At 42.2% G+C, this 26136-nt stretch overlaps 1 protein-coding gene across 1 annotated transcript in view; it reads right to left on the reverse strand.

Moving 5' to 3' along the window:
- The window catches only part of EPHB2 (EPH receptor B2), a 267723-nt gene that overhangs the window by 162874 nt on the left and 78713 nt on the right, over positions 1–26136 (reverse strand). The window contains exon 3 of the mRNA XM_074218177.1: positions 23212–23896. Coding sequence (XP_074074278.1) covers positions 23212–23896 — 685 coding nt within the window. The remainder of the gene's footprint in view (positions 1–23211; positions 23897–26136) is intronic.

The following is a 26136-nucleotide window of genomic DNA, read 5'->3' on the forward strand; positions in this document are numbered from 1 at the left end:
TTGAAGTGGAAAGCCCTAAGAACACAGAATATCAGAGATAGGAGGGACCTCAGAATATAATGTCAGAGGTGGGAGGATCTTTGGAACAGGGGTGAGGAACTTTTGTTTCTGCCGAGATTCACTTAGATATTTGTAATTTCTTAGGCTATGTTTTGTCAAACATTTAATTAATTCACCCCTAAAATACTCCTAGATTTATTGGATTTCAAGTCCCACCTGCAATAAGCTTGGCAATGCCAGACCACCTGTTTTAGAACTTCGAATTTTGAGGTAGAAAGACCCTTAGAATATAGAATATCAGAGATGTGACCTCAAATACATGATGATGTTTGTCTTTTGTTCCAGAAGAAGTCTATGACATCAGGGAGATGATGCCATGTAGCACATAAATTAGATTTGAGTGGCACAGTGGATAGATCACTGGCCTTGGAGTCAGGAGGACAGGAGTTTGAATCTGGTCTCAGACACTTGACTCTTACTAGCTGTGTGACCTTAAGCAAATCACTTAACCCTGATAGCCTCACATCCAGGGCCATCTCCAGTAGTCCTGATCCATATCTGGCCACTGGATCCAGATGACTCTGGAGGAGAAAGTGAGGCTGATGAGTTCAGCACCTCCTCATTCAAATCCAATTCACATGCTTGTCATGGTATCACCTCTCTGATGTCAAGGTCTTCTTCAAAAATGAAGGACAAAACAAAACATTTACTTTTCATCTTAACCCAGTGTGGTCAGGAGGCAGGCAGTTCCCCACCCCTACACCTACCATTTGAACAAATTAGGAAGTGGAGGTTCATAAAGGAGATGGGATTTGCCTAAGATAAAAGTGACAGTCAGAACTTGAACCCAACCCTCTTGAATCCTAGTCTCTTTCCACCATACACATTATTTTACAGCTATTCCCAATTTTACCCTTAACTGGAAAAAAAATTTTCCCAAACGGGAAATAAATGAGGTTCCTGAAGCCTCTTTGTTGATGTCTTATTGCATCGTACCTTCTTTTGTTTCCTAATCTTATGTTCCCTAAAACTCCTTTTACTCAAAAAACCAAAGACTTGTTTGTGAATATTCCCTTCAAGGTCCTGTAAACTCTTGCTCCATGAGATTAGGCCACCAGATAGAGAACCCTTGGCCTTTAACCCATAGAAATCATACACTGAAAAGTAGTAAGACTCTATCATCTGAGCACTCAAAGACTCTCCATGTCTTTTCTCACACCATGGTTCCACCTAAAATGCTGTCCAGATACGTGTATATGTATATGTATATATAAATCATATATATATATATATATATATATATATATGTATGTATATAGAAACTTTATGACTTTGTATCTCTATTGTATACCAGAATATCTGGCAAATAATAGGAGCTTAATAATACCTGTTGATTACTTAATAATTACCTAGCCGTGTGGCCTTGGGCAAGCCACTTAACCCCATTTGCCTTGCCAAAAAAAAAACCCTAAAAAAAAAATACCTGTTGATTGATCTGTAATGGAGGAAGGAAGGAGGAAGAAAAGAAAGAAGGAAGGAAGGAAAAAAGAGGGAGAAAAGGAAGAAAGAGGGAAGGAAATAAAGGAGGAAGGTAAGAAGGAAAGGGAGGGAGGAAAGAAAGAAGGAAGAAAGGAAAGAAGGAAAAAGGGAGAAAAGGAAAAAAGAAAGGAGGAAGGGAAGAAGAGGGAAGAAGGAAAAATGGAGGAAGGAAAGGGAAAAAGGAGGAAAGAGGGAGGAAGGAAAGAAGGAAAGAGGGAGGAAGAGCAGAAAGTAGGAAGGAAAAAAGAGGAAGGAAAAGAAAGGAAGGAAAGAAGAAAGGGGAGGAAGGTAATAAAGAAGTAAGGTAGAAAGGAAAGAAAGAGGAGGAAGTGAAGAAAGAAAGGAAAGTGAGGGAAAGAGGAAGGAAGAAGGAAAGAGGAAGAGAAGAATGTAAGGGAGGAAGAAAAAGGGAGGAAGGGAAGAAAGTAGGAAGGAAAGAAAGAGAAAGGGAGGGAAGGAGAAAGGAAAGAGGGAGGAAGGAAAGAATGCAGGAGGAAGGGAAAAGAAGGAAGAAAGGAGAAAGGAAGGAAAGAAGAAAAAGGAGGAAGGAAATCAATAAGGTAGGAAGGAAAGAGGGAAAAGGGGAAGAAAGAAGGAAGGAAGGAAGGAAAGAAGAAAATAGGGAGGAAGAGAGGAAAGTAAGGTAAGAAGGAAAAAAGGGAGGAAGCGAAGAAAGCAGCAAGGAAAGAAGGAAAAAGGAAGGGAGGAAGGAAAGAGAGAGGAAGAGGAGAGCATAAGGTAGGAAGAAAAAATAGGAAGAAAGACGGAAGGGAAGAAGGAGAAAGGGAGGGAGGAAAGAAAGAGGGAATGAAAGAAAAAAGGAAGAAGGAAGAAAGGAGGAAGGAAGGAAAGAAGAAAAGGGAGGAAGGGAATAAAGGAGTAAGGTAGAAAGGAAAGAAAGATGGAGGAAGGGAAGAAAGTAAGGTAGGAAAGGGAACAAGGAAGGAAAAAAAGGAGAAAGGGAGAGACGGAGAGAGGGAGGAAGGCAGGATGGAATAAGAGGTGTTATATCCTTCTTTAAAGGGAAAAAGAATCTTCAAAGCAATTTACAGGAATTCTGGTCAATTCCTCCCAGGATGTATGTTCTGAGTCTCAGTTTGGGAGTTGGAGCAGGTGATCTCAATTCAAGTTGCCTGTTCTAAAGACCCTTCTGGCTCTGGGATCCTATGTTCTAAGGGCTCTCCCAGCTCTGACATTCTCTCATCCATTTTGGATGCTGTGACCTGGTCCTGAGAATCTCACCCAGGAGCCTCACGGGATGGGGGAGCCCCATGGGATGAGGGAGCCTCGTGGGATGAGGGAGCCTCATGGGATGGGGGAGCCTCAGAGGGGCAGCCTTCCTCTTCTGTCGCTATCAGTCAATGGCTCCGTCCCTTTCTTCGATCTTTCTTCTAGGTTCCATCAATGCTGGTCCCATCTGTTGGGTACCCCCCACCCCCCACCCCCGGGCCCAGCTCCTGTCCACTTCTTCGTCATCTCTCCTCCTCCCCCCCTCCTAATCTCCACAAAGCCCAGAGCCAGTCCAGAATTACAAAGAGGCCGGGCTGCCAGTCCCCTGCAGCTCGCCGGGGCGTGGAGCGTGCTCAGTGTAGTTAAGGCAGGATTCAGCGCAGCCACCACCCTCTCCTCTCTCGGGCTCTAATTGGATTCACAACACGCAGAGGTCAGCAGAAACACAGGAGGAAGGAGAATCAAAGGGAAAGGGAGAGGGAGGGGGAAGAGGGGGAGATAAAGAGAGGCATTCTTTACCTAGCAACAAAGACAGAAGGAAAAAAAAGGGGGCTGCCCATCTGGAGGGGGAGGGAGGGGAGAGCTCGGGGAGGATGGGAAGGCATCAGCTCCCCTCTCTTTTCCTCAGATCCCCCAGGGTTGGCTGAGCCCACATTGTCTTCCCCAGGCATCTCTGAGATCCAGTCAGGTGCCTCACCTGTGGGGGCAGGTAAGGGACTGGGGCTCCTCCTGTATCCCCACTAACTCTAACCCTCATGGGCTTTTCCTTCCCCCCCTTGGCTCTCAAGGTTCCTCAACCAGAACATGAGGGGACTGGACTCAGATGAACTCTAATATCTTCCAAATGTAAATCTGATGAAATCGACCTCATCCTTCTCTAGGATGGGAGCCTTTCTCAGGAAGCAGCCAAGAAGGAAAGAGGGAGGAAGTTCATTGAACTTGGAGTGAAGAAAATTAGATTCAAATCTTAGCTTAGACATTTCATAGCTCATGACTCTCTGAGCCTCAGTTTTGTCATCTGTAAAGTAGGGGCAATACTTGGAACTCCCTAAGCCATGGGATGAGTGCAGGGAAAATGCAATATCTACATGGGGTTGTGACTCAACAAACATTTACTGAGTTGAAAGTAAAGTCTACTAAGTCACAGTGAGAGCCAGAGAGGAATCAGACCTGGTCCTTGTACTGAAGGTACATAGTCTGGCTGGAGGCACAACTCACATGAAGACAATTAGCAAAATAAGATAGTGTGAAATAAATGTCCTCACTAGCTTTTGGAATTCTGAGAGAGAGAGGTCACTAACTCCATGAAAAGAAATGGATTCAGGCTCTTAGCATCAGTAAATGTCAAACTGTCCTATATCCCTGGGAAAGAGAGCTCCAAGCCTTAGTTTCCTGACTTGTAAAATAAGCAGTTTATTCTAGTTTGCCTCTAAGGTTGGTCCCACTACTAATATTTTATATTTTAGGGTTCTAGGGTCCCTACAGTCTATTATCCCTTCTAAAGTGAATACAGCATAATCTAAAGTCTTTCATATGTTGATAATCTAAGAAAAACCTCCCAGTTTTACCATTCTGTGTTCTTAGGTTCTTACAAGCTCTTACATTTTCAGTCCTTAAGGACTCTTCCAGTTTTGACATTCTATTCTAACACCCCTCCTAGTCTTGACTTTCTCTGTTCTAAGGTCCATCCCAGTTCTGACATTCTGTTTTCTAAGCTTCCTCCCAGCTCTGACATCTGTGTTTCAAGGTCCTTTTTAGTTCTGACATTATATTCTCTAAGGACCCTCCCAGCTCTGAAATTATGTCTTCTTAGTTCCTCCACATTCTTAACACTCTCTGTTCTGACATTATGTGTTCTAAGACCCCTTTCCAGCACTTACATTTTGTGTTCTGAGGACCTTCCCAGAGCTGACATTCTCTGTTTTAAGTCCCCTCCAAGCCCCTGACATTGTGTGTTCCAAAGAACTCCCAGCTCTGCCATCCTGTGTTCTAAGGTCCTTCCATCTCTGATGTTCTATGCTCTAAAATTAGACTCTTATAACACATGATACTCACTCCTCGTTACAAATAAGTCTTCAGGTCCTATATTGTGGCATGTTTAAGATCATTACCTTGAAAAAAGAACAACCCTATATAGCCTTTACCCAGGGAGTTCAGGTCTTTGAGCATTACATGCTCCCTCTATCACCAGAGGTTCCTTTCTGAAGAGAAGGGGGAAGGGGCAGGGACTGTGTGATCCATACATTCATCACCTCTATCCTTCCAAGCCAGTGGAAAAATGGGTGGGACAAATGGAAGATAAGCCAGTACAGACATAGCACAGTCCTCCTTGGCTTCTCACTTCAAATCACAGCCTTTGCAAATATGAGAATATTATGTTTTTCATCTGTGAAATGGAAACAAAGTCCAAGAGAATTTGCTAATCAGGAAAAAATAAAAAAGATCCATGGTCCCTTTAAGTTTCATCCTGCCTCCCTGTGAACACAATCTCTCCCCCTACCACACAACCACAACACTCTACCCCACATATACTTGTACATGCCTAACACATATACACTCATATACATACTGCATAGATGTGTCACAAACATAGAATCACATACAACACACATGTATTCACTCCACACATCACATATTACCTCTATAACACGTGTGTGAATTATGTCTTATAGCATACACACACACACCACATACACATATGCACCAATCCTCCATGAACACCACACATACATCTTATAAACCACTAAGTAATTGGGACCAGAAAGACTCAAGTTCAAATCAAGCTCAGATACTTACTATCTGTGTGATCCTGAGCAAATCACTTAACCTCTGCCTGCCTCATTTTCCTAATCTGTAAAATTGGGGAAAGTAATATTTTTAGGTTTCCCTCCAGGGTTATTATTCGGATCAATGAGAACATGATTGTAAAGTGTATTGTAACCTTTATCAGTGCTCAGTATTTAGGTTATTATTGTCATGTTGTCATTATGCACATCCACACATGTTGTTGAACACACTAAGCACATGCATATGGACCCTGCTTGCATACTTCATAACCTCACAGGATTATATTATTCACATCATATAACTTCCACACAGAGGTATCATGTAATATCCACACAAGCTACATATATCACATATTAATATCTATATATCCTCTATCCATAAACATGATAGTACGTCCTACTCATGAATCCCATTCCATCCCCAGGATACCATGCCACTCCCACATATCACATACCCTCTACTATGTTATACAGACAAATCTCACCTCATCCATTCTGCCATCCCAAGTCGTACACCATTTGCATGCAAATGTACACACTAGCCACATTCAATTCACACAATCCTATACATTATGAACATAAATACAAAACATAACAAGGAACCCACTCTAGGGGATGTGCCAAACACTGAACACAAAGAAGATACAAACATACAGCTACACACTATGGAATGTACAGGTCGGCCCATAGAAGGACTCTGGACCAGATAGGCATAAGAAGAGCAGAGGCTCCTTCTCCCTCCATTACACAGACAAGCAGGAGAGGAGGGAACAGGACTTATCAGGGGGTTGCCAGGGAGACAAGATGTGGGAATCCAGCCACTTCCCCCCCTCCTGGCAATGGATGCTGGATAGAGGATTGTTCTCCCCGAGATAAAAGGCCAATTACCACTTTAGGGTCTTGAGAATGTTGCTAATCAGATAGAGATTCCTTTTAGGGAGCAAGGAGGAAACATCGGTTCATGTTTCTCTGACATGGGCAGCCTGGCTCCCAGACAGGCACTTAGGTCAGGCTAGACGAATCTCATTGGTAAGGAAAAATCTCCCTGTTGTTTGCCTGACACATGGGCTCGCCCTGGATGGACCACAGCTCTACACTCAGGAAGCGTAGCCGAGCGAGGCACCAGAACAAAGAAGGTCTGGGAGCCCCTATTCCTGCAGCCCCACTGCAGGCTCCATGTTTCTCATTCCTGCTACCCCTCCATAGGTTCCATATCCTCTTTTTTGCTGCCCAGTAGTCTTCCTGTGTTTCATCCCCTTAAGGTAAGATGCTCTAGAGGAAAGAGTCAAGGGAATCAAGACACACCTGTGTGACCTTGGACAACATATTCAAACCCGTTGTATATAAGTTTATCATCTTGGGAATAGTAAAAACTGACATTTACACAACACTCCTAAAAGTCTGCAAAGAGCTTTATAGATTATTCCATTTGCTTTTCACAACAGTTCATGGGAAACAATGATGTGTATTATTATCTTCACATTACAGATGAGGAAACTGAAGTTCATAGAGGGGAGATCACACAGTAAGGATGAAAAGCAGGAGTAGCTGGCTATAATTCCACTATTTATTCCACTAGCTGCTTTCAGTTTCAAATCTTCTGATCCTATGTCCTGGGTTCTTGTCTTCAAGTCTACCACTGTGTGAACCTGAGCAAGTCACTTCCTTTCACTAGGTCTCATTTTCTATTTCTTAAAATGAAGGGGTTAGTCTAGACAATAATAACCTTATACGTGTAAGGGGCTTTCTCATATCTAGCAATATTCCTAAAGATGGGGATAGAGAGGTGTGTTTTCTTATTTTCCATATGAGAAAACTGAGGTTTACAAAGAGAAATGGACTCATTCAAGATCTCCCAGCTCTAAGAAAACATTTAGTGGGTCTTTTGACTATGGGTCAATGCTATTTTCATTATGTCACATGCCTATTTTAAGATTCCCCTCCTGTTCTGACATTCCATGTTCTAAGGTTCTTCCCGTCTCTGGTATTCTTCATTTTAAAATTCCTCTTGTCTCTGACATCATGTGTTCTAAGGACCTTCTCAGTCCTGACATTTTGTATTTTAAGATTCCTCTTGTCTGACATTCTCTGTTCTAAGGACCCTCTCAGGTCTGACATTCCATGTTCTGAAGACCCTTGTAGCTCTGACATTCTGTTGTTCAATTAGCAAATCCATTCTCAAGTTGTCTAAGATATGCCATGAAGCAGAGGGAGAAAAGAACCTATTAGATATTAACAGGAAGATTTAGAGCATGGGTGATACTGAAGGGAATTTTTAAAGAAGAATCTAAAATAAGAGATCGAAATACTAAAGCAGATTGGTTCTGGATCATTCTATTTGAATAAACAGTTTGTATTAAGCAGATAACCCTATGCTTATATAGGATCATAGGATTTAGAGATGGAAAGGATCTTAAAGATCACTGACTCCCTCTTTTTACAGATGAGTAAACTAAGGCTCACAAGGAGAAGTGACTTCAAAATCACAAGTTCTTAAGTAGCAGGGTAAAAATTTGAACCCAAAGAGCATGCCCATGCCCTTTCCACTATGGTGGGTAATTTACCATGAGGATATAACCTGTTTGTTACCATATGAGATCATTATAAAGGGGACTGACTGATGATCTTCAAGGGCCCTCTTAGGTATAAAAAATTTATGATTCTAGGAAAATTGCAGGGAGAGAATCGAAGCTCATCCTCCATATGTGGAAAACATCTGTCCAAATAGCAGCAGCCCAACCCACCAGTCACATTGGCCTCCTTGGTGTAACATCATCACCATCATCACCCTGAAGGTGAAATGTTACAGAAGCCCCAAGGAATGGGGTAAGGGCTGGAGAGAGACCACAGCACAGGAACACTGCTCATGAGGATCAAAGAAGTGGAAGAGTCAAAGCAAAAGGCAGACTTCCTTATGACTCTTCCTCCTTCGAAGCCTTTATTCAGCTTTAAACCTGGTTCTACCAATTTGGCCTTTGGTGAAATATAAGAAACACCTCCTAGGGTTCCTTATGGTTCAGGAGGGGTGCCATAGCCCCCATTTTACAAATAAGCAAACTGAGGCCCAAAGGCAGACTTTATCATCATCATCATCATCATAATCAAAGAGTACATATTCATAGTAATTTCAATTTTCCTTGAAACAGTGAGCTAGATAACACAAATCAATCAATAAACATTCAATAGGTATCTATTATGTGCCAGGCCCTATGCTAATCAATGGGGTAACAAAAAGTGGCAAAAGATGTTCCTGATCAGGAAGAACTCACAATGAAATAGGAGAGACAATGAGGGAACAACTATCTCTCTCTCTCTCTCTCTCTCTCCCTCTCTCTCTGTATATGTATATATACATATACACACACACACAAACAAGTTCTAAACAGGATAATGATTACAAGAGCAAGGTGCTGGAATTAAGAGGGGTCAGGGAAGACTTTTTGTAGAAGATGAGATTTTAGTTGGGACTTATAAGGAAGCATAGGAAGTTAAGAGTTTGAGTGGAGAAAGGAGAGAGTGCAGGGTAGGGGGACAGCCAGAGAGAAGGCCTAGAGGTGAGAGATGGAGGGTCTTGACCATTGAACAGTCAGGAGGTCCATATCACTGGATCAAAGGTATATATTGGGGAGGAAGATGTAAGATGACCAGAAAGGAGGGAGGGGCTACATTATGGAGGGCTTTGAATGCTAAACAGAGCATTTTATATTTGACCCTGGAGCCCCTTAAAGAGTTACTAGAATTTATTAGGGGCTGGGGATTTGATACAGATTTGCACTGTGAGAAAAGTACTTTTTATATTTCTATATAAAATGTATTCTTTTATATTTCTACTACTACCACATTACCATTATCACTACTACTACTACTACTACTACTACTATTACTACCACTACCACCATTACTACCATTACTACCACTACCACTACTACTCTTATTCTATATAAAATATACCATTTTATACTTCTACTACTATTACTCCTCCTTCTCCTTCTCCTCTTCCTACTGTTACTATTACTACCACCATTACCACCCCATCACAACTACTATTCCTACTACTACCATCACTACCACTACCACCACCGTTACCACTACCATTACTACTCCCACTATTATTACCATTACTATCACTACCATCATTACTACCATTACTACTCTATTTTTTTTTTTTTACCAAACTTCTAATTTCAGTGATATACAAAGCTTCCTCCAAGTGGGGACTCCCTCTCCTAATGAAAGCAGGAAGGCAAATTACAGTCTTAAGAGAGACTTGCCTAGAGTACTGGTTAGGTGATTTGCTATTAAGTGTCAGAGGCTAGGTGATCTCGAGCATATTACTTAACCTCTTGGTGCCTCAGTTTCCTGAAATTTAAGATATTAAGTATAATTATAATTTCTGGAGTACTTTATACATATTCTTTCATGGCAGAACTGGAAAAGAGCCACAGAACAAAGTATGTTAGAACAGAAAACATTAGGGCTAGAAAGAATCTTATAATGTCACTCAATCCAAGTCCCTCATTTTACAGGTAAGGATCCTGCCCCGAGCAAGGGTCTGGCACTGGCCAAGATCACACAGTCTCCAAAGCAGGGACTTTTCAATCCAATGCTTTTGCCACCTTCACCAAACTACAGATTAACAGTGTTTGTGGAAATATTTGGGGGCTCCTCTGGTGGGAGGGAACATTGGGTAAATATGCCTGCTATGCAAATACCTCCTATAATTAAAAAACTTATGAGGATCAACCAAGATCAGGGTTGTGAAGATTATTTTTGGAGAAAAAGGAAGCCCCCACAAAGGCCCAAGATTCTCCAGATCCCCCCCCGGCCCAAAAGTCCAAGTTGGTCTGGGTTTTTCATAACCAGGCCCTGGGCTGTTGGGCAAGGGTTAATTTACATGGCTGTCGAAGACATTCACACCCACCGACAAACACAGCCACACACTCTCTTTCCTAAGAGAGGCAAATAAATACTCATTTAAATAACACTCAAGTCAAATGTGGAAGACTAGGCTGGGAAGAAATCTTAGCTCATGCAGAGATGCTTCTTTCTCCCGGGGCTTATTTCTAACATCTGCCTCTATGGCTCACATCGACCTAGGGCAGGTCACTTAATAAAAAAATACTAATAATGGGAACAATAATAGTTCACATTTCTATAGGATTCTACAATCCTACAGAAAGCCTCTATATCCATTATTTCATGTGACCCACATGTAGCCAACACTGAGGAGCCTTGAGACTTTTAAGACAAAGTTTGCAAAAAGCATATCCACTCAATATCTTATTTGATCTTCCCAACTGCCCTGTAAGGGAGATGCTACTGACGGTGTTCCCATTTAAGGGATGAGAAAGTTAAGTTACTGGCCCAGGGTCACTTAGTCTGCAAGAAAAAAGAGGCAGGAATTCATCTGATTCCAAGACCTGTTGTACTCACTATAGTTTGTTGCTTTTTTTTGTCCTCACTGAGGAGCAACAACTTTTAATCAAATGAGTACACAGGCAAAGTGATTTGTAAACTGTAAAACACTATATAAAACATGAGCTGTTATGGAGTCGTTAGGCCTGGAGCAAACCTGCCTTGTCTCAGAGACAGCCGAAATCCCGACCACTGGTGGGTGTTTTTCATTTCCAGGGCTTGAGAAAACATTGTGGTATGGGAGAGAAAGAGAAAGAGAGAGACAGACACAGACACAGAGAGAAAAAGAGAGACAGAAGAGAGGAGAGAAACAGAGGGAGAAAAAGACAGAGATATAGAGATAGAGACAGAGAGAAGAGAGAATCAGAGGGAGAAACAGAAGAGAAATAAACAGAGAAACAGAGATAGAGAGACAGAGAGAAACTGAGAGAGACAAGAGATAGAGACAGACAGAAAAAGAGAGGCACAGACTACAACTGACAGGACTGTGAAGCTGAAGGTTTTGGTCTGGACTCCATTATTAACTCACGATGTGACCTTGGGTGAGATGTGCACTTTCTCTGGGTGCAGCAACCTCTCCTAAGACACTTCAAATGACTAGAAGTCCAGGGACGGAGAGACAGTATGGTACAGGAGACATGTGTTGGGTTTGGGAGTCAGAAAAGCTTGGGTTCAAGTCTCATCTCTAGCATTTATTAGTTGTATGACCCTGGGCAAGTTATTTTACCTGTTACTCCCTCAGGAAACTCCCTAGGACTTATGTTTAGCCACAGGCAGCTAAGAAGCAGAGCAGATAGAGTGCTGGGTTCAAATACATCCAAGGATGTGTGACCCTGGGCAAGTCACTTGACCTGTTTGCCTCAGTTTCCTTATCTATAAAATGAAGATACCTCTGCCACCCTCCCACCTTCATTCCAGGATTGTTGTAAAGATCAAATTAGATAATATTTGTAAAGCGCTTAGTTCATTGTCTGGCTAGATAGTCTTTCTTCCTCCGTCCCTCCCTCCCTTACTTCCTTCCATCCATCCTTCTTTCCTTCCTCATAAACACACACACACACACACACACACACACACACACACACACACAAACACACATCTTTTCCATACTGATGTCAGGATAGTCAGTCAACAAACATTTATGAAGTCCGTTTAATGTATCCCAGAATACAAAGAAAGGCAAAGGGGTGGTCCTGACTCTCAAGACCCTCATACACAAATCACATTCAAGCTGCACAGAGTCATCCAGACAAACTCTATGGCCAGGGTCTGCCAGAGATAAGGGACTGGGGGTTGGAGACACCCAGAGAAAGGCTTCCTGTAGAAATAAGGATTGGAACAGTCACAAAGGAAGCCAGGAAACTAGAAGTTGGAGGTGAAAAGGGAGAAGGTGTCCAGGCATGGGGATATGGTGGGGGGTGGGGGGGAGGGTGCCTGTGTAAGTTGACTCATGGGCCTACATCACAGAGTACAAGGATAATAAAGTTTCAGAAGACTAGAAAGGCAGGAAAAGACCAGGTTGGGAAGGGCTTTAAGTGCCAAAAAGAGGAGTTTATGTTGGATCCTGAAAGGTGACAGTGAGTTCCTGCCATTTCCCAATTTGGACTGGATGGAGGATGTTCTGACATGGTCAGCTCAGCAGTTGAGGAAAATCTCTTTGGCAGCGGAGTTGAGAATTGATTAGAGAGGGATGAGACAAGACAAGGAGACCTCTAGGAGGACACTGGGATGGTTCAGTCATCGTGTCTTGGGGGCTTGTATCAGAGAAATTAGTGGTTGTGGGAGTGCAGGCAAGGGGACATATATGAGACATGTGGAGGTCAAAAAAGGAATGGCCTTGATTTCAGGAAGGCACCTCACCTGAAAAATGATAATCTCAGCTATATCTGAGGGCACAAGCATCAACATTTGGTCCACCTGAACCAGATGAAAATGTAGAACTGGGAAATATTTAACAAAATACATGAAAATACAAATACATACAAGAAAACAGGGAAAATTACATTTTAAAACTAAGGCAGCATGTGACTCACAGGGATTTTTATGTATGGTTTACTGGTCCCCATTTATGTATGAGTTTAACACTACTGGTTCAGGGCCCTGAGAAGTTAAAGTAACTTGTCCAGTTTGTGTTATGTTTATTTTGTATCCCCTGTCACAGAAAGACTCCCGGAAAGCAGGAATTGTATCCTTTTGTCTTTTTGGCTCCTTGGCCTGGTCTTTTTCATTGGTATAATGTTCATAAAATGCATTATACAATTTAAGCCATGATATAATTACCAGGTACTAAATCACGGTGTATGTTTGTATACACACACACACACACATATGTATATGTATATTCTGATGACAATTCTCACTGAACCTCAGTTATGCCCTTTATAAAATAACAGTAGGACCTCACAAAGCTATTATGAAGAAATTATGCAATAAACTTTAATTCATCTAAGAATTGGATTAACAGTAGGATCTCACAAAATAATAATGAAGAACCTATTTGGTAAACTTTTAATTCACCAAAGAAATGGGAGCTACTAGGAGAAGAGATTTTGTGGTGCAATGGTAAACCCCACCCATCCCATTTTGTCATCAGAGCATCTTGGTAAAATCCTTGTTCTGCTATTTACTCTCTTTGTGACCTTCACTTTTCTAGAACTCAGTTATTTTATCAGCAAAAAAGGCGTTTGGACTAAGGATCTCTTCAGATCCCTCCCAGCTTCTATTGGATCTGAAATGGGAGCAGGGTAAGAGAAACCTCTCATTAGTTAAGAGAGAACTGATGGAGTTAATTATGAAAAATGTTAAAAGTATCATGAGTGAGCTCATAAGTGACAGAGCAATGAGTGGAACTTGGGGGAGGCAGGGACGATGAAGCAGGTCCTTCCTGGGGCTGGGGTGGGGCATCAGTGAAGCCCTGGTCTATTCTAGTCCATTCATTTTTTTTTTCTCTCTTTCCTGGTGAATAGCTAACTGATAGCTAACTGCTTCCAAATCCCGTTGTGTTACCAGCTCAGAATAGCTGAAACTGTTGAAATGCATAAATGTCCTCAATAAATAGCCCCCCTTCTTTCTCTCCAGATCCCTGGCTTCTTGCACTGAAAAGCCCAGTGGAGAGACTAACTGGGAACCTTCTCCAGCTATTTATGGCTGAGTTTGGAGGCCATGGAGGCAATGGGGAAGCTCTCGTTAAAATCTATTACTGAGCCAGCCTTTCCAACTTGGACCGTGTTGGTTGCTTTTCAGGGACTGGATTTTCTTCCATGTTCCTCCTTCTCCCTCACACTGTTCCCCTCTCCCTTCCATTCAGGAAAGGAGGAGCTGCTTCTCTCCACCTACAAGGGTACCTAGGGAGCAGGGAATCCAGCCCTCTCATTTTACAAATTTGCAAGCTTAAGTCTGAAAAGCGAAATGCCTCGAGACAACAAGATGGAGTAGAAATTGAATTCAATTTAATTGAAGGCTTGCAATCTCCTGGATACTTCTAGCTGAGTGACCCTGGTCAAGTCACTTAATTCTTCTATGCCTCAGTTTCCCCATCTATGAAATCAGGGGTTTTGACTCAGTGACTCTGGATCCAAATTTATAATCCTATGCATCAGGCACCAAGATTTCAAAAACAAAGGGAATGCAATTCCTGCTTTCCAAGAGGCATTTTGTAAAAATAAGATACAAAATAAGCATAAGCAATCTCACTGAAAGCAAGAAACTGCTATTAGCATTTTAAAAAATTTTGTATCCCCAGGACCCAGCACTATATTTTAAATGCAAAGTAGGAAGTAAAGGGGGGCAGGGCGAGTCTCAGACAAAGTACTCTAGGAAAACATGGACAGCAGAAAGGATACATTCTGGGGTTAGATGTGGTAGTTAGGGTAGAGACTTCATGGGGAAAGTGGAACTTAAGATGAATTTTGGAGGGATGAGGAGTCAGGAGGGCAGACTGTGCCCTCCTGTTCAAGATAGGAGACAGTATGTCAAATTCAGAGGATAAACAGGAGTCATTGCAGCCCAAGAGTATATGAAGGGGAGAAATCTCAGCCAAGGCTCTGAATATAGGTTGGAACCTGAGTGCAGAGGACCGTTTAATCAAACTATGAAGTTTGGCCTTTCTCCTATAGACCGATAGGTTTCATAGGGCAGCTAAGTGGTGTAGTGATAGAGTCAGGAAGTCCTGAGTTCAAATCTACCTGCAGACACTTACGAGTTGGGTGACCCTGGGCAAGTCACTTAACTGTTTGCCTCAGTTTCCTCATTGGTAAAATGAGTTCGAGAAGGAAAATGACTCTCAAAGCTTTTGGTGTCAGGACCCCTTTACACTTTTAAAATTATGGAAGATGAATGGAGAGCTTTAGTTCATGTGGCTATTACAGTATTAATGATGAAAACATCTTAATATTATTATGAAAATATTTCTGACATCCTGAAAGAGTCAAGGACCCCAAGAGATCTCCAGACCACACTCTGAAAAGAAATTTCTGTTGACAACAGGGAACCACTGAAGGTTTTTGAGCTTTGGAGAGTTAATGGTCAGAGTGTACCTTAGAAAGATTATTTAGCCAGATATGTAGAGAATGGATTGGGGAGGGAAGAAGTTGGAGGCAGAGAGACCCATTAGGAGACTGTACATATCCTGTTTGTATGAAGTCCTTTGTTTACTCCCCCTTTAGAATTGAAGCTTCTCGTGGGCAGGAACTGTTTTTGCCTTTCTTTGGATTCCCAACCCTCAGCAAGGTATATAGGATACAGTATGTGCTTAATAAATTCATGGTTTTATCAGATGTTTTGCCATTATGGGGAGGGAGGAGGGAAGGAAAGGTGGTAGAAAAATGTGGAACTCCTAAACTTGCAAATAGATGAATGTTGAAAACTATCTTTGCATGTAATTCAAAAAATAAAATAAAATTTCAATTAAAAATGCTTTTTAAATGTGCATACCCATTGATCCAGCAATACCACTACTGGGTCTATTTCCTGAAGAGATCATGAAAAAGGGTAAAAAGATCACTTGTTCAAAAATATTCACAGCAGCCCTGTCTGTGGTGTCAAAGAATTGGAAATCAAGTAAATGTCCTTCAACAGGGGAATGGCTTAACAAACTGTAATATATGTATGTCATGGAACACTATTATTCTGGAGGGATGGGAATTAAGGGAAGCCTGGAAGGATTTTCATGAATTGATGCTAAGCGAGAGGAGCAGAACCATAAAAACAATGTGCACCCTAGCAGCAACATAGGGGTGATGATCAACCCTAATGGACTTGCTCCTTCCATCAATGCAACAATCAGGGACGATTTGGGACTATTTGTGATGGTGAATACCATCTGTATCCAGAGAAAGAATTGTGGAGTTTGAACAAAGACCAAAGACTATTATTACCTTCAATTTAGGAAAAAAAAAACCCGTTATCTTATTATGTAATTCTGCTATTTCTTATACTTTATTTTTCTTCCTTAAGGATATGATTTCTCTCTCATCACATTCCACTGAGATCAATACATACCATGGAAACAACAGACTTCCTTCTGTGGGGGGTGGGGGAGGGAAGCAAGATCAGAGGCAAAATTGCAAAACTCAAAATAATTAAAATCTTTCTAAAAAAATGCTTGTTGGGGTCGCTAGGTGGTGCAGTGGATAGAGCACTGGCCCTGGAGTCAGGAGGACTTGAGTTCAAATCTGGCCTCAGACATATCAGATTGCTGCCATAGGGAGGGGGAGGGGAAGCGAGAGAGGGAGAGAAAAACATTTGGAATTCAAAGTCATAAAAAATGAATGTTGAAAATTCTCTTTACATGTAATTTTAAAAAATAAAATACTATTTAAAAACGAATGCTTGTTGGCTAAGACAATAGTTTAGATAAGATGTGAGGAGGGTTTAAGTGAAGGTAGAGACTGTGTGGAGGGGAGAGAAATGGATGAATAGAGATGCTGTGGAAGTGACATGAACAGGGCTTGGTGGATAGAAGGATGAAGAATAAGCAGAGTCAGTGATGAGTTTGGGCTTTTAAAGTTTGGGTGATTGGGAGGATGTTGGCATCACTGATAGAAATAATGAACTTGGAAGATGACTGATCTAGGAATGGGGATGGGGGGCGGGAAGTTGATTAGAACAATATTAGACAGGTTGAATTTGAGTTTCCAGATGGTATCTGAGTAGGGCTGTCCACAAGGAAGTTAAGAGACACAAGACCAAAGTTTAGACTCAAGATTTGGCTTGCATAGAGCTGAGGTTGACCCATCTGCATAGAGATGGCAATTGAAACCAGGAGAAGAAGACATGAGATCTCTTCAGGATAAAATACAGAGCAAGAAGAGAAAAGGGCCAGGTCTTGGAAGAGACCCACCCTTAGAGGGTTGGAGGAGGTTACTGGCCAGCAAAGGCCACTGCAGGCATATTAAGATGACCACTGGAGCCAGAGGGAGGAGAACATGAAGGAAGAGGCAGTGGCCAGTGTGGTGGAAAGCCACAGAAAGGTCAAGGAAGGTGAATCTTAAGGAAAAGTCACTGGACCTGAGTAAGAGGTCACTTGTTTCAAAGCATTTTTAGTAAAGTAGGAGATCCAGGAGTATAAGGAGTTAAATAATGAATCATGGGCAGCGAAGAATTAAAGGCAATAAACGTTTCCCAGGAGGCAGTGTCCACTAGAATTCAGTGGTTCAAATCCTGACTCTGCTACTTGCTACTTTGGGTAAGACATTTAACCTCAATTTCCCTATTTGTAAAATGAGGGAATTAAAGGACATAATCTCTAGAATACATTCCAGCTCTAAATCCTATGATTTAATTTTCTCCTGAGGGTCTGATTTGATATGGTTCTTAAAGTGAGGCCAAGCCCAACTTGGGGAGCCAGGGAAAACCTGTGGATCAAGTACACTGGGATCCATGGGGAGGTTGAGGCTTGCTGCTCTGAAGGAAGATCTTTTCTCAGGAACACAGCTCCTCAGGGAAGGTGGGAAAGATGCCCCGGTACTCAGGTATGTTGAGCAGGCTGAGTTTTATCCCCAGGGTCAAGCAAGACTGGCCAATTTTGAGAGAGTCTATTGTCAGACCTGGATTTCTATGTGCAAGATAGGGCAGCTTCTACAGAACAGACCCTTTCTAGCTTATAACACCATGTTCTAAGAACCTTCCCAGCTCTGATAATTTATGTTCTAAAGCCCTGTCAGTTCTGACATTCTGTAGACTCTCCCAGCTCTGACATTCTGTATTCCAAGACCCCTCCCAGCTCTGATATTCTTTATTCTAAAGACTCTCCCATACTGTGTTCTAAGGACTTTCCCAGTTTTGACATCCTGTGTTCTAAGGACCCTACCAGCTCTGACATCCTGTGTTCTAAGGACCCTCCCAGCTCTGATATCCTGTGTTCTAAGGTCCTTTCCTTTGCTATTCTGTGTTCAAGGCCTTTTCTACCTCGGCCTTTTTAGTTAGACAAGCATCTATTAAACATCTACTATAAACCAACATGTGAGCAGACAAGAGCATGCAAAGCACCAACCAGTACAGGTCAGGAAAGGCCTTTTGTGGGAAATGGCATCAGAACTGAGCCTTGAAAGATGCTGGGGACTCTAAGGGGTCAAGGGGAGCAGGAATTGCATTCCTAGCACAGAGAACAGCCTGGGCAGGAGTAGTCAGAGCTGTTCAGTATAGCTGGAGGAGAAAGTAGTAGTTTGGCTGGAATACAGACCGCATGAGAGACAGAAATGCGGAGAGAATCACCAAATATTTACTACTGACTGTGCCTGGTCTTGTTATCAGCCCTCTCCACGTATTAGCCCATATATTATTACATTTCATCTTCATGACAACCTGTGAGGTATCTGCTTTTAGGATCCCCATCTTACAGATGAGATAACTTAGATAGGCAGAGGTCAAGAGACTTGCCCAAGGTCTCACGGCTAGGTTGCCACACAAGTTTTTTTACTTGCGGTCCGGCACTCTATCCACCTAGACATTCGAAATGAGTTCAGAAAGGAACTGGCAGGAAACTATGGAGAACACTTTATATGCTAAAAAAGAGGCTGGAATTTTATCCTAGAGGGAATAGGGAGCCATGGAAGATTCTTGAGTAGAGGAGTGAATTGCTTAGAACTGCATGTCTTAGAAAAAATGATTTTGGCAGATTTGTGGATGATGGTTTGGAGAATGATAAGACTGGGACACCAGAAGTCAAATTAGGAGACTGTTGCAAAAGTCCAGGTGAGAGGTTTTAAGGACCTGGTCTAAAGTGTGGTTGGGTGAGATGAAGAAGGATTCACTAAAGCAGAAACTTTTTTGTCTTATGAACCCCTTAGGTAGTTCAGTGAAGTCCATGGGACCCTTCTCAAAGTCCTGGTTTTAGGTATGTAATATAAAATTTATATGATTGCAAAGGAAACCAAAGAAATGAAACATAGTTTTTAAAATATAAAAAAAAATTCATGGACTTTAGTCTATTAAGCCCTGGACTAAATGTTCTTTAAGGTCCTATCCAGCCTTCAATGTATAATTGAGATTGGTATAAGGAGAGAAGATGATGACTTTTCCTCATCATTAGAATTTCCTTGACTTTTCTGGCTCTTCCTTCACCCTTTCTGAAAGAAGCATCTGGGACCTCCTGGAGTGTCTGTCATCTGCCCATTGACACCTCTCCGATCCCTGGCTGGGCAGAAATTTCTAGGAAAAGCACCTAAGCTGGAAAGAAGGTCACCACACTCCCACTGAGCATTCCAATTTGCATCTACTCCACCCATCTCTTCCTCTCCTCCTCTCCACCTCCCCTTCTTCCTGGGCCAGTTGGCTCACTAGTAGACTGACCTGTTTCCCCACCTCCAGCGTTACACCAAGAGACATCAAATAGGAAACTTGGAAGGGCTTTGAATACAGGATTGCCAGAGCTGGCAGGTACATTAGAATACAGAATGTTGGGAGGCTCTTCAAATATGGACAATTGAAGCCAAAAAGAGCTTGCTGGGCATGATGGGATATGGAATCTTGAAGCTGCAAAGTCTCTTAATATAGAACATAGGCTTTGGAAGGACTCTTAGAATATAGGATATAAGAGCTAGAAGGGTTCCTAGAATCTAGAGTGTTAGAACATAGAATGCTGAAGCACTGTGCTCCCAGGGCTACTAAGAGGAAGGAGATGGTGTCTGTGTGTGTGTGTGTGTGTGTGTGTGTGTGTGTGTGTGTGTTATGTAAAGTCAGACCAAAGCCTAAGCGAAGTAACCTTCATAGCTCTGATGGGTAGACTGTGAGGAATAGAAGGGGAAAAAAAGAAGCAAAAGGGAAACAACAATAGAGGGAGGGAAGGAGGGAGAGAGACAGTTGGAGATAGAGAGAAAGGGAGACAGAGAAACAGAGAAAGAGTCAGAGAGGGAAATTGAGATAGAAACATAGAGACACACAGAGAAAGATACAGAGAGAGAATTAAGATAAAAGAGTCTAGTCTCATCCTCCTTCCATTTCACCAGCTGTGGTTAAAGCTCCAGGGATATCAATGTTGAACTTCCTTTAAACTACTGGCCTAAACCAGAGGGAGCCCCCAGAGGAGTGCTGACATTTAGAGATAACATAAAGTGAGGTGAGTGGGAAAAGAAGAGACAAAGGTTGAATTGGGATGGAGAACAGGAGAGAAGATTGATTATTTATAAAATTGATAGAGTTGAGAAAAATCTTCAAAATCATCTAGACCAATCCCCTCATTTTCCAGAGGAAACAGTCTAAGGGAGAAGAAATGACTTATCCAAAGTCACACATCCAGCGTGAGCTATTTTTGCTTTACCAAAGGACATATCCTTGGACATATTCCCTAGATCCTAAGAGCTCTATCCTGAAACCCTCATTCCCAGAAGTAAAGGAACTAGCCCATGAACTAGAGATGATCATTGATCTCCCTGCCTTGCCATGTACCAGGCTGCTGTGAGGTCTGTAGCACGGCCCACAAGGACAGATGGATCTGAAGGGCCACTTGGGTGGAATGGAATAGGCACTAACTAGGTCTGGAGTCCCAAAATGTGGTTTTGGTGAACAAAAGTTAATATGATATAAAGTGTTTTGCAAACTTTAAAGTCTTATGTAAATGCAGGTTTGTCTTATTATGGTGATTTTTCTCATCCTGAAAAGGAGGGGTTACATTAGATGATTTGCAAGGTGATTTCAGATTAACAGTCCATGACTGTCATTCTGTGTTCTTAATTCTTTTCCAGTTTTAACAATCTATATTTTCACATTTTGTCTTGTAAAATATCTCTGAGATGCGATGATCCACATTCTAAAGTTCCTCCCAGCTCTGACATTTCATGTTCTAAGGTCTGTCCCAGATGTGACTTCCATGTTCCAAGGCCTGCCCTTAGCTCTGACATTTTGTATTCTAGTGGCCATCCCAGTTCTGACATTCTGTATTCTAAGTTTCCTCTTAGCTCTGACATTTTGTGTTTTAAGTTTTCTCTCAGTTCTGACATCTTGTGTTCTAAGCATCTGCCCAGTTCTGAGATCCTGGATTCTCAGGGCTCTTCCAGTTCTATCATTCAGTGTTCCAACATTCTTTGTTCTCAGATTCCTTCTACCTTTTGGTACATTATAATGTAAGGTCTTTTATAATTCCAACATTTTGTGACTATAATTTCCTGATCTCAATTTTTGTTTCCCCATATAAGAGAATGAAAAGGGAGGGTCTAATGGGAGAGACAATACCAAGGGAAAATCAAAAGCTAGTATCTCTTTTAACACCTGGTGGTTCCTAATCAAGGAAAATTGATTAGTCCCCCCCCTTCCCATGCTGGCCCAGAGCCCCCCTAGAGGGGCAGTTTCTGAGGCAGCTGTCCCCATGTGAGTGCCGATTGCCGGCTATGGCGTGATTAATGAGCTAGGGGAGTGCAGAGCCACACAGACCACAAGTGCAGCCTGTGAAACAGCTGCCCAGATGTGGGGCCTCCCAGAGCCTATGGCTAGAAAACAGACCCTGTGACCTGACTTCCTCACACTGTGCATATTCCTCTCTCCCCTGTTCCCATCCCAACCTCTCACTCACTCATTCCTTCCTATTTATTCCCTTTTCCATTGGTTTTATGAAACTGAGAAAACCATGGAGGTACCTAGACAGGTCCTTTCTCTCCATCAGAATTTTCATCAACCAAGTAAAGGTCCATTTATATCAAGCCTTTGCAGAAACTTAAAGGAGCTTCATAAGAGCAACGTGCCTGTCTCCAGGCTATTCCAGACCATTCTTTTATGGTATGTTAGCATTAGAAGGCCCTTTTAGATCATAAAATGTGACTATGGGATGTGAGAATTAAAAGGGCTTTAGGAGACAGAATAGTAGTGCTGGAAAGGCCTTTAAAACCAAAGATCTATTATTTAGAAAGGGTGTATGGAATATTAAAATCAATAGGAATCTTAGAATGTAGAATGTCAAAACTTGGAGGCATCTGAGAAACAAGAATTTCAGAACTGGGAAAGATTTAAAACAAGGAACATAAAAGCTGTAAGAGACCTTAAAATACAGAATGCCAGAGTGGGGAGGGCCATTGAAACATGGAATGTTGGAGCTGGGAGGGTCCTTAGAATACAGAATGTCAGAGCTGGGAGGGACCTTGGAACCCAGAATATATGAAAAGCACTGTAGAATTAAAAAAAGGCTGATGTTGGAAGGGGCCTTTCACTCTGGTATTCTGTATTCTCTGGGCCCTTCTACCTTAATGTTATGTACTTAGAAACAAAGTAGATGCCTATCTAATAATGGGGAATGGCTAAGTAAAACGTGGGACATGAATATAATAGAATTACATCTATACTTGCTTTAAAGAGATGTCAAATGTGTTGAATAGAGGTCGGCATGGGAAGATTTATGTAAACTGATACAAAGTCATATTAATCAGAATCAGCAAAACGATATGCACAACATGCCAACATTCAATGCTCTAAGGTGTCTTCCAATTTGAAGCAATACTTCACCACGGTGGCGCAACCTGAAGAAACATGGCTTCCTGGCAGACAGAAGAGGTCTGACCCTTTTTATTGACTAATACCCATACAGTGTCTGGAAGAATAGTTGGGGCTTAGGCAAAGGGAATCTGGCATCTCTCTGCCATAGAATCAAATCCTGAGGCATCAGAGAAGTTCTTTTAACCTTTCTCCTTTGTCCCCACTCTAGCAAAATGAGAATTGACTCACTCCAAGAATCAGCCCAGACATCAAGAATCAACCCATTCTAGAGGCAGCAAAATATGAGTTAATCAAGGGACAAACAAAAAGTGCATTCCATTACCTCGGCAGGTGGTCCCATTCTCCACTGATTCGTAGCCAGCCTTGCACATGCATCTTCCTATGGGCACCAGCCACTCCCCATCCCCATTGCAGTAGAGTTTAATGGGTACATCTACCTCTTCAGCATTTGGGATGCAGGTGCCCCGGGCTGCCACCAGAGATGTGCTCTCAGCCCCAGAGAGCGTCTCCTGGAAGACAGCCCCATTCTGGATCACACGGGGGCACTTGCGGTAGAACACGCGGACAGCAATGAGGGACATGCAGCCTCCATAGTCTTGAAAGGCTAGATAGAAGCCATTCCTGGAGACAGGTCCAAAGCTCCGAACCTCCGTATTAATTTTCATCACCCTTCCCCCAAGATCCACCTGAGAAAAGCTTTCGTCCGCTGCGATTGTATCCACTTTGACCCATGGGTTCTCCATCCAGTTGGGAAAGGTTTTGGTAGCCGAGTCAAAGTCGGCTTCATAGTAATAGAGATTGAAGGTCTCCTTGCAGGAGCCGGGGACATTGGGGATACTGCTGCAGTCCCGGACGGAGAATTTCATCTCCACGTGGATGCGCTGGGCTCCTCGTCTCCGAATGTATCTGGTACGAAGCCAGTTGTTCTGACTAGATTCAAAGACATTGCACACCTGATATGTCCTGATGGTGTTCATGTTTTCATTGTAACCGCTCACCTCCTCCCACTGCATAGGACACAAAGGGAGACATCAAATTAATTAACAACTGGGAGTGGGGACCTATGGAACAGACTACAGGATTCTTCAGGCATCTAATCAATAATGGATCTTGGAAAGTAATTTGGAATTAGACTAAAAAAATGACTAAAATGTCCTTAATTTTTTCACTCAGAGATCCCATCACTAAATATATACCCCAAGGAGGTCAAAGATAGAAAGAAAAAAATCACATAGACATTCCATCCTTGTAGCAAAAAACCAAAACCAAAGCCAACAAACAAAACATGGGAAAAAAGTGGGCATCCATCCATTGAGGCTAAACAAATTGAGATACATGAATAAAAAGATTTTTTACTTACTGTTCCACAAGATAGTATCTTGAAAATCTTAGTGCTAAACCTTTAAGATAACATTTTAGGGATATCTGATATATATGAAGAAAACAGAGGATCATGGGGAAACATATGAATTGATGCACAGTGAAAGAATAACCAGGGAAATCACATATACAGTGACAGCAATACCATAAAGAAAGAAAGACAATAAAACTCAGCACTGAATTTGTGTCATAATAATGATCAAATTTGGTTCTAGAGAAAAACTGAGATAATATACCTTCCTTCCTTCTTCTTCATAGTAGTGATGGACAATGGGCGAGGAAAACTCCACACAATATAGTCTAGTATTACTGATGTTTTGGTTGGTTTTGCTAAGCTACTTTTTGGGGACTCGGATTTTTTTTAATTTTTAGGAATGTGGGAGAGATATATTTGGAAATAAAGGTGATGCGTAAATGAAAAATATAAACATATTTTAAATGACAGTTAAATTAATAAACAGATTCAGAGCACTTGGGACACAGAAGTTTTGGAAGGAGGAGAGGTAAGCTCTATAGTAGATGTGTCCAACCTGTGACCCATGGGCTGCCTTGTGGCCCTCAAAGTCTATACTTTATTGCATTATTACATTTTATTATTATGCTCATTGTAATTTGAGCTACATTGCAGTCATAAATAAATATTAAATTTTATATGCAGTCCTTGACAAGTTTTTGTTGGGCAATGTAGCCAAGAAGAGAGGAAAAAGTTGGACACCCACATTCTATAGCATCATCCTGAATGTCTTAGCTACTGCTACTTACCTATGTTATTACAATGACAACACAAACCCTGACCTTGGGGATTTCTAAGTCTGACAGAAGATCTAAGGTTCATAGGATTGTACATTTGGAGCTGAAAAGATCCTTGAGTCTCACCTCCCTCATTTTACAGATGAGGAGTCTAAGTGATTTGCCCAAGATCACACAGCTATTAGGTGTCCAAGGGAGGATTTGGATCAGGGCTTCTTGACTCCTAGTACTGTCCACTGTACACAGTCTAGCAGGAGAAACCAGATCATCAGGTCTCAGAAAGCATCCAGGAAGGAAGGGAAGATGCACCCCCTGAATCTGTCTGGAGAGGTTGCTTTAGAGGACTCAGCAGTAGACTGGTGGCCTCTTCTAAAAGTTCAGGCTGATGGAGAAGAGGGGGCTGCAGTGTCCCTCACAGTGTCCCTGACTGTCTTTCACCTTACCTGCAAGCCCACAGGGTCTTCTATGTCCACTTAGATCAATGAGCACCTCTGGCTTTATCAGTCTTTGGGCAGAAAGAATTTGGACTTTGTGGGGAGGGAAATGGAAAGGCTGGATACTCAGGTGGGTTTCCTCCCACCTTACCTATGTGCATTCTCAGTCCAACACCGCAGGGGGAAAAAGTAACCTGTGTCTCAGGGCTGGAAGGAGAGGAGTCCAGGCTGTGGATGAAAGCTTTCCTCCTCCAGCCTTTGGGGCAGGGCACAGTTCACTCCAGACCATGTCCAATTCACCTTTCTGAGTGTCCTGTTCCACATCCTACCTTGAGCTATAAAATTCTTGAATGAGACAGTTGGGAGGGATCAGAGAATGTTGGACATCAGAGCTAGAAGGGTGTCAAAATATAGATATTAGAGTTGGGAGGGACATTAGACTATGAAATGTCAGAGCCAGAAGGGTCTAGGTCACACAATGCCAGAACTGGAAAGGCCCCTAGAGGATAGAATGCCAGATCTGGAAGGAGCTTTGGAATATGGAATATTAGAACTGTAAGGTCCCTCATAAAAGCTGGGAGGTGTCTTTAGAACATAGAATGTCAGAGCTGGGAGGGGCCTTAGAACACAGGATATCAGAGCTGGGAGGGTCTTCAGAATATGTAATGTCAGAACTGGGAGGG

This window comes from Macrotis lagotis, chromosome 1 (assembly GCF_037893015.1).
Source record: "Macrotis lagotis isolate mMagLag1 chromosome 1, bilby.v1.9.chrom.fasta, whole genome shotgun sequence".
Taxonomy (NCBI): Eukaryota; Metazoa; Chordata; class Mammalia; order Peramelemorphia; family Peramelidae; genus Macrotis; species Macrotis lagotis.